The sequence below is a fragment of the Apodemus sylvaticus genome, chromosome 19 (genome assembly GCF_947179515.1).
Source record: "Apodemus sylvaticus chromosome 19, mApoSyl1.1, whole genome shotgun sequence".
Classification (NCBI taxonomy): domain Eukaryota; kingdom Metazoa; phylum Chordata; class Mammalia; order Rodentia; family Muridae; genus Apodemus; species Apodemus sylvaticus.
In genome coordinates this window covers 29,159,623-29,174,443 of record NC_067490.1, presented here as the reverse complement: position 1 = coordinate 29,174,443, position 14,821 = coordinate 29,159,623, and the positions used below count along the sequence as shown (strand labels likewise).

At 50.1% G+C, this 14,821-nt stretch overlaps 1 protein-coding gene across 1 annotated transcript in view; it reads right to left on the bottom strand.

Annotated features, from left to right (window-relative positions):
- Edar (ectodysplasin A receptor) overlaps positions 1 to 14,821 on the bottom strand; it is a 76,489-nt gene that overhangs the window by 17,833 nt on the left and 43,835 nt on the right. The window contains exons 2-5 of the mRNA XM_052164577.1: positions 13,147 to 13,215; positions 12,462 to 12,584; positions 11,616 to 11,797; positions 4,580 to 4,665 (exon numbers count right to left, since the gene is read on the bottom strand). Of these exons, the coding sequence (XP_052020537.1) occupies positions 4,580 to 4,665; positions 11,616 to 11,797; positions 12,462 to 12,584; positions 13,147 to 13,197 (442 nt within the window). The 5' untranslated portion in view covers positions 13,198 to 13,215. The remainder of the gene's footprint in view (positions 1 to 4,579; positions 4,666 to 11,615; positions 11,798 to 12,461; positions 12,585 to 13,146; positions 13,216 to 14,821) is intronic.

The following is a 14,821-nucleotide window of genomic DNA, read 5'->3' as shown; positions in this document are numbered from 1 at the left end:
CCGTGTCCCCTCTAACTGCTCTGTCCCAGATGAGCCGTTGGGAGTTCTGAGCTGCTGATGTGTGGCCGAGCCTGCTGCCCACCACACTGATATATGCCACCAGCATCAATGTGGGCATTTCCCCGCACACTGCCCATACAGTCCCATCTGCCCTCACAGAGATCTCCTGACACAAGGCCTTAGAGGAAACTGAGGTCCAGAGAAGGAGATCACTTTCTCAGGGATGGAAGCTGAGTGGGGTACACACCTTTCTCCATTCCTGACTTTCTGCCTCCCTCTAGACGGACCTCTCATCAACTCTCATTACAGCACAGGCAGGCTCCGTATACTTAGCTGCCCTGGCGCCTGCGTTCTTAGGACAACATGCGCGAAAGGAAATTGTAGCCAGAGCATCTTGCTTATGTGCCTTTTGCCCTCTGGTTTACTGAAACAAAACAAAGGGCTTTGTGTGTCCCTTTGGTCTAATGTGGACTCACCAGTGCACCATGACAGCAGATGGCAATGAAGAATAAGGCCTGAAGCTCTCCCAGTGGGACTGGGACTGGCAGGAGCGGGGGAGGGGCTTTGCTTCAGGGCTTTGGGCAGAGGCTGTATATGGCCAGTTCCGTGTAGGGAAGACACCGGTTGTATCTGCCTAGTTTCGATGTACCCATGCTGTCAAGCCCACTATGTGCCGGTATTGTCTCAGTAATATGGGCGAGAGAAAGCAGAAACTGAAGTGGTTCCAAGAATCCCACTGCCCCCATGCTTTAAGGGAGATGACGATCAGCTGGGCCCGGCCACCAGGAACAGGGAACATTTTATTCTACTTTATGAGGAAATGCGTTTTCTGGTTCCTCCCGAGAGTCTCTTGGTGGCCTGTGTCACATCAATGCAGCAGCACTCTTGTGCGTGTGGAAGGGGCTTGGTGAGCACGGGCTCACCTTGGCTGTGCAAGCCTGTGGTGGCAGGGATGGAGCAGGAGCTCCACCAGGCAGGATAAATACGCTAACAAAGGCAGGAAGGTTCTAGAAAAAGCCTTTCACCTACACCCAGTGTCAGACCTGTTGAATCAGAGGCAGGCCCAGAAACGTGCGCTATCTCCAGCATTTCATGGGCCGGCGATAAGGATCCTATTCCTCTCATTGCTCCGAGAGGCAGCAGATTCTCTGAGAAGGCCAACAAGGGCTCAGCCGTGCGGATGAGGAGAACGGCGGGTACCCCGACCCCTGTCCTTCCTGCCGAGGAGACCCTTATGCGGATTCAGGCATGTAGCTGGACTGGCTGTCCTGCCCCTGGCCACCTGCCTGCTCCAGATCTCCTGGGCGTGTAGCTGCAATACCACGTGCCCCGGGGCCCTTGACTCAGAGTCCCAAGAATGACAACTTGGTTCCACGCGTCCCAGGAAATCCACCCTTCAGGAAGAGGCGCAGCCTAGGCTACAAGCCAGAGATTTCAAGATCCCGACAAAGATGAGGTTTGGCTTTCCTACGGTGGGGGCTGTGGACAACACGGAGGGTATACGGATCTCCTAGTTTCACCCGGCTATGGTTCTAGGTAATCGGCCTAGTCACAATGCATTCTGGGTAGCAGTAGAGACAGGTAGAGTAGAAGTGTTTTATGTTCTGAAGGAGGCTCAGACCCACTGAAGGAGTGTTCGGCCTACCGTATCTGTCACAGACAGGTTTCTGGGCTGATCAAGATGCCTGGAGACTGGCTTGGGAGGTCCCAGAGCCAAGACTGAAGGTGATCTTGCTGGATTGTAAGAACCTACAGTGAGGCCTTCCTGGGATCTAGCTGTCAGTTAAGTAATGAAGGCAATTAAGGGATTTATTGATTTGTTTGTTTGTTTGTTTGTTTTTAAATCTCTAGGAGTCAGGGACTCTGCCTGCTTACCCCAGACTGGATGCACTCGATTAGGTCTTCTGACTAGCCAGACAACTAGGGAAGGGCATGTGTCTCCGTGACAGCCCCCAAAGACAGCTGCTTTCCTGCCAGGTTCCAGAGATCAAGGACCTTTCCAGCTGGGTGGTGTGGTCCAGCGATCTTCCACTCTGGTGAGAGCCTCATCCCAGAATTATCAGGCATTTAATTCAAATAGATCCCCTGACAGAAGATACATTAGCAATGGCAGCTGACTTTACCACAGGTCAGGCTGGCAGCCAGGAGCCCCAGGGCCTCCTCCACTTTGTAAATTAATTAGCATATGACAGGTAAGAAGTTCAATTTTAAACACATGCAAATCTATTCCAATTGCCAAACTCTCTAGAAGGCAGGGAAAGGTCTGGCCTTCTGATTCCTGACACTGAGCACCCCTGCCTCCAGGCATCTTGCCCAGTCACGTGATCACCTTTCGGGAGCGTGGGGAGGAGAGGCTAGCGGTCTTCCTTCATCCTACCTCCAGTCAGCAGATCTGAGTTGCCCACTAACACATCTTTAGTAAGCTTGACATCTAGATGCAGGGTAAGGGCTCCAGCTTCAGAATAGCTTTATTAGATCACGTGGCAAAGTCCAAGAAACCATACATTAGAGTCCTTTTGCAACAGAAGGAGACCCTTCCCCACGAATGAAAGATCATAAGACCAGAGAAGAAGCAGGCCCATGGAGGGTTATAAACTTAGGAGGGTGACCGTTTATGCATAAAGATTCAATTCTTTGATAACTTGTGACTATTTCCACATTTCACAGCTTTGTGTGGCCCTACATATACAGGAGAACTGAAAGGATAGAAAATACAGCCTAAGTCTCTAATGACCCCAAGAAATCAAAAGTTTAAAATGCTATCTTGCTCCAAAGATAACGCCAGCCTTCAAAGGAGCCCCAAACACTTCACATTCCAGAGCCCGCCCTTTGTTAAGAGCTAAGCAAAAAGGCCTTGAATAAGTGATCCTGGCCCCTGTAAAGTAACTAGAAATGAGCTAATTATCTGTTTATCTTGCTTCTGTAAACTGCTAATGCCATTACCTCCCAACTCAATATTTTTAGCTTATTAGCAATTAGCTTAGCACTGAGTCACTGAGTAACTTGCCTTTCTGCCCTCAGCTTGAGACCTTTGGCCTCAAGAGACATCTGATGACTGGCCCAATGTTTAACTCTACAATGCCCCAAAGATGTTTGCTCTAGATAATCATTAACCTTCCTTAAGGCATAGACTATTGACTGACTTGTTCATTCTGTGCTTCCTGTCCCATGCAGGATTGTCCTCCACCCCTTGCCTTGTGATTTTTCCCGTAAATACCCCTGACTTGAGTTCCTCAGGGTCCACAGTCCTCTAGCCCTGCGCGGTGTACGGCTGTGGAACCCAGAATTCTGGAATAAAGAAATCCTCATGTTATTGCATCAAGACCATTTCTCGCGAGTGATTTGGGTGTCACCTTCTGGGGCGTGGAGTGCTGGGGCACCCTCGGTTTTGGGGGGTCTTACAGAACTTAGTCACTTAGCACCTCATCATACTTCCAAAAGATCTTTGTATCTGTGGTCCCCTTAGCTTTCTTAAGGGTCACAGAAGGTGAGTGGGTCCAGTCTTAAGGTCTCTCTGTCTCTCTGTCTCTCTGTCTCTGTCTCTGTCTCTGTCTCTCTCTCTCTCTCTCTCTCTCTCTCTCTGTGACAGATGGTACAGCTAAGGGACTTGTTTGAGGTACTGCTGGTTGACCTGCATGACAGCCTTACGATCTGGCTCCAAAAATCTGACCCACAGCAAAGCCCTTTGTTGTGTTGTTCTTTAAAAAAACAAGGTTTTATTTTTATTGTGTATATGTGTGTGTTTTCCATAAAGGCCAGAAGAGGTCATACAATCCCCTGGAGCTGGATGGTTGTTAGCCACCCCCCTCCCCGGAGTGGGTGCTTGGAACTGAATGGCAGGCCTCTGCCACAGAAACAAACGCTGCCCAAGGCTGAGCTGCCTCATTGCCAGCCCCTTCTACATCAGTAGTAAAAGACTGGAACTTGTGTTGGTCTTGACAGCCGGAATTAATACTACACCATGAGGTCACTTGGACTTAAGAATGCTATTCTACTGGTGTTCAGCCTGTTTATTTAACCTGCTAAGACAACACAACAACATAACAGCTAACCTTACTATGTCTTGGATTTCCCTGTGTCGTCAACATTCACAACCAAAGACAATGCATAGCTGTAACCTTAAGTTAAACACACTTCTGTGCCCCTAACCCGGGAGCAATGCATCTGGGTCGACTGTGAGTGTTATCGAGTTTGTTACATAGGACACTTGGAGTCAGTGACTGAATCCCTTGTAAAACTCTGCCAAAGGTTTCTGTCAAGTTTCCTTCATCCCTTCCCCATGTGATGCTTTCTGTGCTTCTCAGTACAGGAGAGAACGAAGTCCTTTGTTAGGGACACACACAGCCATGGGGACAGACAGATTCACAAGACAGCCTTCAAGCAGGCATAGATTCAGACTCCTACATCAGACAGACAGTGGGGAATTCGGATCTGGGCTTGCTCTTGGTAAGACTACTCCAAGGGGAAGTACTTTGATTTCTTTTTCTTAATGCAACGCTGCACACATTTTGGGCACTGTGGGGTCATTACTAATGCATTTAAGAGAGACAGTGGTTCTGTTGAAGGGTGGAACACTCACATTCCTTGGTGTTGGGAGGTGCCAAGAGGCAGGAGTAGCAGACCATGCCGTAGATGTTCCTGGGTCTGTTTTCCAGCATGTAGTAGCTACAGGAGGCAAGATGAGACAGAGTTATAAGCAGATGAGTGAGAGATACGGCACAGGTACACCCCAGATGTCACTAGGCCATGACTGAAGCCAAGCATGAGAAAACTTGGTGGGAACTGAGGAGCTGAGAAGCCACTAGTCCTCAAGACCCCCTCAGTTCCTTGGGGGTAGGGGGAAATGTTTAGTATGTCCTGAAGTAGAATGCTCTTTTTTTCCAGGACTGAGATGTTTGGGGGCCTGACCTTACATGTTTTTCTTTGTTACTTCTTTTGTTTGTTTGTTTGTTTGTTTCTTTACCAGAGGGTTTGTTTAACAGGTGTGTGCTTGCGTGCATGTGTTTGTGTGTGTTCACAACTTTCACGAAGGCTTTCAGAGGGATTTTCTATGCACCACTGCATGTGGGCACCAGTGAGCTCCCTGTCTCTCTCCCCATCACTGTCACCTTTCCCAGAGACCACAGGTTGGTGGGGTTGCTTGCAAAATGCCTATTTGGCCCTGCAGCCTTTGGGACCCCACAGTTGCCTGAGTGGATTACAGTGATAGAGACAGAAAACAACTACCCTGGCCACACAGGCCACTGCAGGTGGCCTTGGAGATGACCCTCCTCCCCAGAGAAACCAGGTACTGATAGAATGAATGGGTTGCCCCGGGCTAAAGACATCTGCGTAACTACTGAGTTTGTCTACAGTTGTACTCAGAGGAAAGAGTGAACACTCCGAGTGGCTGCTTCTTCCGGTCCTTTGAACCCAAACAGTGCTCCAGCTACTCCTCACACCCCACCCCTTAAAGGATCCAGCCCTTAGCAGCTGCCACGCCCCTCCTGTAGTGTTTTTCTTTGACATTTTGACTCATATCTCGATGTGAGCCATTTTCCATGAACAAACATTGTATGGTGACCGTGAGGCCACTTATCACATTGTGAGAAATCTATCCAAATAAAGGAAGCTGGTGTCAGTTACTAGAACTCAAGAGATGAGAAGCCATCTCTGCCGGTGGATCCATCTGCAATTGCTTCCTAACTTCTTTCTCATTAGTTGTTTACCGTGAAGGCCCTCCAGATGGCTGTGGGTGGTAAGATGAGACTCTCCCTGGGGGAAGGCGGGCTGGGACACTCTGGACCCCAGCCTGCCTGAGTGCCCCAGCCCGCCTGAGCTTGGATCCTTACCAGTAACATCAGGGTTGTAATTGCTTATCCTTCCCCAAAGCCTTTTATCCTCAGATCCCGGAGCATCTTACAAACATTAATTAACCAATCTCAAAAACACCCTTGGAGAAGCCACAACAGTTTAACTGTTAAGTCTTCTGGAGAAAGCTCCCAAACACACCCTCTGGTCCCCCTAAGAAGTCATCTTTGTCAGTGAAGTAATGAATTACAGAGAGACAATGGCGGATCTACCCAGCAGGGGGCAGGTAGTCCTCCCCTTGCCCACTGAGCCCTGCTTACAGCTTTCTAACTTCTTCTAAGTCCACACCTTTTTTTTCCCCTCCCATCTCATAAGGATCAGGTGCTGGAGGTCAAAAAGGATGAGCCTTGGTCACACCTCTTGCTGGGCACTAGGGAAGGACATTGGCTGTGCAAGGCAATGAATGTCACTGTATTCTGCTCCACAGTTGAACAGTGTTGGGCTAAGGAAAGCTCTAAAGGTAGGCCACACATAAATAAAGGCAGCAAAGCCACAGACTTGAATGTCCCAACTGTGTCTGGAGATCGGTCTCTGTCACAGGTAAGGCTCCGGAGGCATACATGTAGGAGAGGTGTGGACCAGCAGGCCTCAGGACCCGCTATGCACTCACGACCCGGATATTTAGCACCTGGGCAGGGGCTGCTGGCTGCTGGCTGCTCAGTCTAGGGTTGCCTTCTGTGCTGAGGTAGTTTTATCTTGGCAGTAGGCAGGTACTTTCTGCTGTAGGTTGACGTGTTCTGCTGTAGTAGTCCCATCTGGTATCTCTGACTCCCTCAGGGCTCTGAATGTTTACATCTCCAAGCTCTTGCCCTGGCCCTGACTGTGCACTTGACCGAGCAGTACAAAGTTTACTTACTGAAGGAACACTGCTGAATGGCTGGTTTGTTTTTATTTTATGTGTGTGGGTCTTGCGTTTGCCTGTTGGTTTACTCCTGTATTCCATGCATGCGGATGCCACTGGTGGTCAGAAGATGGAGTCATAGCCCCTGAGGCTGGAGTTACAGTTTGCCACGTAGATGCTGGGAATCAAACCCAGAACCTTTGGAACGGCAGCCAGTGTTCTTAACTGCTGAGCCATCATCTCTTTAGCCTGGCTATAGACATTCTTAAGAGCTTGGTCGGCTGTGGGAATCTGTTTAGAGGTTGCATGGTCCACCTGGCACACATGTCAAATGCCTGCAGATGCACAACCGTGTTCTAGCACGTATTGCTGCAAGAGTTTATATGTGTGTGTGTTGTTGTGTATATGTTCCTCTATGCTCGTGTGCACATTTGCATGCAGGGCCCATGTACTTGTGTGTGTAAATGTATGGCGACCAGAGGTCAACATCTGGTTCCTTAGTTGGTTTGCTTTCTGCCTTACTGTTAAAGGCAGGGTCTTTCCCTGAGCTCACCGAGTCAGTGAGACTGCTTGGCTAGTGAGCTGCGTGGCTGGTCCTGTCTCTGTGATGCTTGTTGCCACTTCTGGCTTTTACGTGGATGTTGAATTCAGACCCTCATGCTGTACGGCAGGCACTGGCTGAGCCATCATTTCTCCAGCCCAGAGAACATTTGAAAGTGTTAGCTTTTCCTTTCAGCACTAACCTAAACTAATAAGAGTTTGCACTTGTAGTTCCGTACACAGCTAGACGAGAGCGGAGAACGCTGACCTGTCTTCTGTTCTCCCAGAGAGAGCTTCTGCAGTCTGAAGTGTTCATTAGATACCTCCGGCCCAGCTAGTGCCAAGACCATTTATCTTCCTGTGAAGATGTGATCCCTTACTCTTCGATCCTTTTGATTTTCTCTACAGATGTTCCTGGACTTATCATGGGATTGCGTTCTGACAAGGTCATTATAAGCTAAAGAAATTGTCAAATAGAAAATACATTCAGTGCACCCAGCTCTAGACTCAGCTGGTGGGGCATACCCAGAACATGCAGTCTTGCCTACATCAGGTAACACAGAAGCCTCCTTTGCAATCTCATGTAGTTCTGCTCTGGAGGTGAAAGTCAGATTGGTTGCACTGGGGGACTCACTAGGAACTTTGGGTTCAACCATTCTGAGCACTGCCTCAAACATTCTCGCATCCTCTCCTTTTCTCTCCTGTTCTTCCTGCCCTAAATTATCCAGTCAGGGGCCAAATCCAGTTTAAGCAAGGATCCAAGAGTCTTCTATTCAGACTGACTTCCTCTAAGATGGTAGGAAATGATTCCCCCCTTCAGATTCCTGTTTTTGTATTACCTAAGATTACAGTGGATGTGCTGGGTCATGAGACACCCACGCCATACCACGCCACGCCCTTCAACCTGTGACCTGCAGATTCCTTTCCGCAGCCTGCCAAGCCTGTGGCAGTTGCTAAGCCTCCTCTGTAAAAGCAGTGGCTGCAGGAGCTACCCAGGGCAGGGGATGCCAAGGCCGGGGGAGGTTACGAAATCTAACCCCTTCCCTGCCGCCTTGTCCGTGCCTCCCGGTTGGGTCTCCCACACAGACCTTTCATAACAGGAAAGCCCCACGTGCTGCTATTGCTCAGTGACTGTCTGGGCCACAGGTCCCTACAGAGCTGAGGGTGGGAGCCAGCGGCCGCCAAACCACAAGGAGGGGAGAGGCTTAGCCCTCTGCCTTCAAAAGACAAACACCAGGGAAATCTACATCCTGGCTCATAACCATAGGGGTTCACGGAGCTGATCTGTCCAGCCTGCAGAAAAAGGGCCCCCATAGTCGTCTGTGACAGCATGGGAGCCTCGGTTTTGTTCTGTAAGTTTAGGGCATGCATCAGGAAGTGGGCCCTGCCCTGTGGAGCCTGAGATCCCCAGAGAAGAAGTTGTGGTAAGAGGACCTTGGGGACTAGGGAAGCAGACACTTCCTCTTTAGTGGCTTTAGGGTCGGGAATGATGGACCGATTTAGCAGATATATCTCTCTGCAAACTAAATAGGGAACTGACTACCTACAAACCTATTCCACATGTTGTAGAGTGATGTATTGCGCGCTGAGACGGGGATAAACACGGGCTCCCTCTCCCGCTCGCAAACCCCGATCTGTCCCAAGTGTTGAAGGTAAAGTTACTGTTGCACAGAAGAGAGAGAGGGACTCAAGACTTCAGGGCTGGAAGCATGCTTCTGGAATCTGTGCAGCCCCAACACTCCTCCTGCAAATGGCGTCCACTTGGAACTTCTAGAGGAAGCGGCCTCACTACTGTTGTTAAATGTCTTTGAGGAGTTGGATGCTTTCTGGTAAACATTGGGACCAGATAAATTGTCTCCAGGGCTCTCAAGTGCTAGCTGGCATCTTGCAAGGTACCAGGCTTGTCTGTTTTAGCTAAGAAGTCTCTGTGGCTCTACCTGGTAGTGGAGTGGCTGCATACAGTCACTGCCCCCTTTTAGATAATCTTCAACAGAATGATAATTGCTTCACGGACCCCCGATGGGGTGCTGTCTTGGGCTCTCCTACAGTCCGCTTGAGAGCTAGGTGTGTGGGTTGGGGAACTTCGCCATGCCCTAGCCCACACTCCCTGCACTGTGAGACTGCTTCCTGGATCCCGTCTGGATCAATGGCTCTAGCGTGACTAATGCTCATCACTCACGTTGAATCTTACACCTCGCCACCCATCCATGTGTGTGAGTTGGTCTGGGTGTTCCACAGATGTTCATCACCTCTGGCTGCCACCTTTTCCACATCCCCACCAAATCCTTCTGCCTCCTGTATTTTACATTTCGATATGTGGCACTACTATCCACACCGGCACTGGGAGGGCAGACACCAGTGAATCTTATACACCTATTCTATACCTTGTGTGTCCCCACCCCCATCTAGCTACTGGGCATCCCTGAGACTCTTGCCACACACACACACACACACACCAGGGCTTCTGTCCCAGCTCCTCTGTTCTCCATATTGTTTTTCATCTTTGCTCCGTAGTTCTCAGATCATTCACTCCTCAGTCATTTCCCTTCCTGCATCCAAAGGATCCTGCTCCACAGGGCCTGCTGCATCTTTCCCTGACTTGGCTTTCTGAGTGGGCACCTGCATCTGTTACAAGATGAAGGCCCGAGTCTTTGCTGCTGGTTGCTAGGGTGCTTCCATTTGGCCCCTGCCTCTAGCATCTCCACACATCCTGGCGTGAACTCCTCACTGGGGCCACAGGAACCAAAGGGCCAGGCCCTGAAGATGCTTGTTGCTTTTAGGGAAAAAAATAATCCAGCCGTTGCATGGCTCATAAACGGCGTTTACACAGAGGGTTCTTTCCCTCCACAGGAAGTGCGATGGGGTAGGTGTGCCTTGCACAGGTGACTACCAGGCACTCTGCATTTTGCTGTGTGTCATATGTTTGAAGTAAGAAAAAAAATCATTCTGAAGCCAGTGAATAAATGAATTAATCAAAATCAGAGGCAAGCCCAGGGTACCTCAGTGGTGCTTACACAGTTATATGGGGACCCATATTAGAACCCATTCTGGTTCTAATGCTGTTGCTGCTTTTTGGGGAGTCCCACAACACAGTACCTGCAACAACTATGCCAGTAGAAACATATTTTTCCTCGTCTTTTTCAAAGGGAGCCATCTACCACCCTCCCCATTTATACTTCTCTGCTTTTGTGCATACTGAAGGATAAGGTGACAAGATGAGGTTCTACTGTTTCACAGAATCACCAGGTAAATACATTTGAGTAGTGTCAGTGACCTGAACATGGGATTGCCTAGTAAATATTTGGATACCCGGAGTCTGTGGCTCAGGAGGTGACCTGAGCTAAAGGCAGAACTCTGGGAAACTGGGGCGGGGGTCACCATTGTCACAGGCAGTGGTGGGCGCTGTGTGCGTGCGTGCATGCGTGTGTGTGTGTGTGTGTGTGTGTGTGTGTGTGTGTGTGATGAATAGTGCATTTACAGCACAATTATGTTTACATTGGAATTGCCTTTCTGACCTTTCTGTATTTTCTTATCAAAGGGTAACATTCACTACTAGGATTAGTTCCTCCCACTCCCCTAGGCCCACCACATCACGGGTCATCGACACCATCCAGTCAGCTATACCACCTCTGCCACCACCTCCACCCACACCTGTACCATCACACCTCCACCCCCACCACCTCCACCCCCACCGCCAGCCTTCTATCCCCTCCTCTCTCCTCCTCCCACCCTGCTTCCCTCTTCATCTTGGAGTCTGGAAAAACGTGCTACGTTGTGGCCACTAGAGGGAGGCAGTAGCAACAGCTGTGTGTATTGATTGGGTGTCCAGACAGGAATTTTCTGATGCCAGGCAGAATTTGCGAATGCATTCTATCAGGAAAATAGAAATATTTGTATCTTTTTGTTTCTCAGACCCATTGCATCCTCACTTTGCTTTTTGGGGGGGAGGGGAGGGGGTGGGAGACCTATATCACTCGGGAGAGTGGAAAGCACAGATATCAGAGGACTCAAGCCTTTACCCACACAGTTCCTAGAATGCTAAAAGTAGCACCTTCCTATAGAATACTAGATTACTTCCCCTCCAAAATGCTTTTCATGTATTATTTCATTGTAAGTGTCCTGCTGGCTTGTTTTACATCATAGTCAGGCTGTACTATGATGACACCCCCATATCAGTCACAAATGTAGTGCCTGAAGGCTGCCTACCTGGCCATGGGCAGTGATGAGCCTCACCATCCTGTTGTTATCCCCAGGAGAAGGTGATAAATTTAGGTGGCCATGACACTTTGTGAAGGTCTCTTGTGCCTGTGGGGTTCTGCTCCTAGGGTCAGTGTTCCTTACCCTTCAGGGGTCAGCCCAGCAGCACCCACCGCCCTCCACTTACCCAGGGAGACATGGGCCACACTCGGCGTCGTTTTCCATGTCTCCTGGTGTCAGCACAGTGGCCCGGAAGAAGCCCTCACAGTCCTTGTGGCGCCTGCATATCTGATAACCTCCTTTGGAGAACTTCTCTGCAGGGCAGGGCACACAGCCGTAGTCGTCGTCTTTGGTGCCGTATCCACAGGACTGGCCAGGGAGGCAGGGGATAAGAGAACACACAGCACGTGACTACAGCACCTGCACAGTGGAGTACGCACAGTTTCCAGTCTCAGCTGCAAACTCCTGACTTCCTGGGCTCTTTCGTGAAGAAGCTTCCTCCTCTCTACCAACTGATGCTGAGGGACAGCCTCCAGCCTCAGATGAGGTCCTTTAAATTTAGGTCCACAGGTCCGCTGGCTTCTCGGACTGCCTAAGAGCCCGAGTTTTCTCAGAACTCTGCGAGAATCCCAGATACTGTCACCCCAGACATTTTTCTGGTGCTTCAAAGAGCCTTTTCACAGAAGGGGGTGGGGCACCTCTCAGAACTGATGGCCTGTTCCTGGAGAGCATTTCCACCACATCTAATCAGACTATGAGCCCAACAGGGCAGGATAAGACAATTTTTTTTTTAAAAAAATTCAGGACACCTGAGAAAAATATGCTGGAGAGTACACATCTGGAGAGTGCACATCTGGCATGTGCACATCTGGTATGTGCACATCTGGCAAGCGCACCGGGCTCTGCAGCTCACACCACCCAGCCCTGGTGCATATCCCTTGGTGACCTCTTCCTCCTCAGTGCCAGTGATGGTGATGTGCCTCGAGTGCACACCCCTGCTCCCGAGAGCTCACGGGCACAGCCTGGTCCTTACCATGTAGGGCTCCTCCCCTGGTCTGCATGGAGGGCACTGCTGGCACAGCCCGGTCGTCTGGTTGTGGTATTCATTCTCACCACAGTTGGAGTCCTCTGCCTTGGCTGAGCACATCAGAGACACCTGCCACAGAAAGGATGCCTGGCCTCCACCCTCTCCAAGAAGCAGCTGTTATGTGGGGACAGTGCCTGGAGAGCCCGAGGTTGGCCGAGTACTCGTACCTCCCATCCCTAGCTATCCTTAAAACCCCTTCTTCCTGACCCGGCTGCACCAACCTATCCTTACCCCACGCCCATTCTGCCTTGGCTTCTCTTAAGGTCATGAAGGAGGTACCCTCCTCTCAGTCTCTAGATGTCTGTGTGTTCGTCCTTCGGTCGCTTTTCCAGCCCGCTCCTCCAGGAGGAGCTCCGGAGGACAAGGGCTTTCTGGACTTTTCCAGCTGTGGTGTGGGTCCATCACACAGGCGAACTCATCACTGACCAGCATTGAGGGGCATTTCATCTACAAGCCCCCGAAATAGGAGTGCCAGGTACCGTGGTCCTCGTGCCCTTTTGATAACTACCGAAGCCTAGGTGTCAGAGGCTAAGGCAATCTGAGGTGGTAGAGCTAGAGAAGGTTGTGGTCTGAGGGAAATGGAGGTGCTAATGTATGTGCACCATGGGAGCAGGCACTAAGAAACACTTACCACCAGCACTGGGAGCCAGGACATCCACTTGCAGTCCCCGACGTGGGCCATGATGTCTCGGAAGCACACCTGAAAGACATATTGCATCAGTGCCAGGTGGTCCTGCTGCCTTTCTCTTTGCCGTGTGGATAAAACTAACTTTCCATCCGACAGCACAGGGAACGGCACAGCCCAAAGAATAGACAGACTCTGAGGGAAGCTCCAGGCTAATGGTCCTCACCGGCCATGCCATGGAAAGACCCACTCCCCCAGGGAAGGCTGAACACAGGGGGCCTGCTGTTAAGCTGGAGCTTAGGGCCAGGGTTTACTATGCTTTTCAGTTGGGAGAGTAGTCTGGTATAAACTTTAACTATGGGGTGCCCTGGGCTGGTCCTGCTGGTTGGGATGCAGGACAAGAATCCTGGAGATGCCCATCCCCTTGCTCTCATAGCCCACTGGAAGGGTCTGCCCTCTCTGCGGATGCCCATTAGAATGGATAAGTCAGGTAATGCAGTTCAGCCACCCAATTTTATAGCTGAAGCAACTGAAGGCCAGGGAGCTTAAGTGACTTGTCAAAGGTCATACATCTATTTAATGTATAGAGGATAGCCGTAGTGCAGGGATTCACATGTTTTCACCAACTACTCTAGTACACGGCTCTGTTAGTTAATGGCTCTGTTAGTTAATGGCTCTGTTAGTTAATGGCTCTGTTAGTTAATGGCTCTGTTAGTTAATGGCTCTGTTAGCTAGCCATAGTGTTCTCTGCTCACCTTTTCACTGGGAACTGGGAATTTGTATTTGCAAGGCTAGCTGCTTTACCTGGGAGTGTGAGTATTCATTTCCATATATGTTAACAAGAGCCGATGTGCTGGATTCCCCAGATGCCACACTACGGCCATGATGCTAGCACTGGAGGGTAACCTAATTACAAACAGCATATTCTCTTTGAGAGGTAGCGTATACTAGGAACCTTCCAGAATCCACTGATGACTTAAGCCTCAAATCAAACTGAGCGCTCAGGAACCCCCCCCCCCCCCCCCGAGTTCCTTTATCCCACATTCCCTTGTCATTGTGGTTGGTCATGGGAGCCGGTGATTTCCAATAGCACACCAAAGAATGCTGGGTAGGGAGGCGCAAAGCAAACACAGCACCTGGAAGCCACTTCCTTCCCTGTCTTTCCTCCTACTTGTAGGAACTTGGCCCAACAATATTCTAAAGACACAGAGAAAAGTAGCCAAAGGATTGTGTATTGAGAATAAAGAAAGTAAGCTCAAGTTGGAGAGGGGAGCTGAATGACTCGGGTAGGGTCAGGGAGACCTTGAGCACTGGGACATATTTACTTTCTGATCCCGGAAGAGTTAAAGCCTGCTTAGTCCAGGTCCTAGAATTAGAGTGCTCATTTAGGAGGACGTCCATTTAAACAGGCAGAGAGACAGAAGGAAGGCCGCATCTGATGAGCTTGGAACTTACAGCTTTCAAAACCTGTTTTCTTCCTGCCCTGCCTCCTCCCCACGGAACAGTCAGCGTCCACACTCCTGTTTAAGGGGGATAGATGGGGTCCAAAATTCTGAGCTGTGGGAGTAGTTCAGTGATCAAGTAATAACCCCCCTCAAAACCCCTGCATAACACCCCCAGCGTGTGTGAGGCCCCGGGTCTGGCCTCCAGCACAAGGACCAGAATGTAGGTGCTTCAGTTC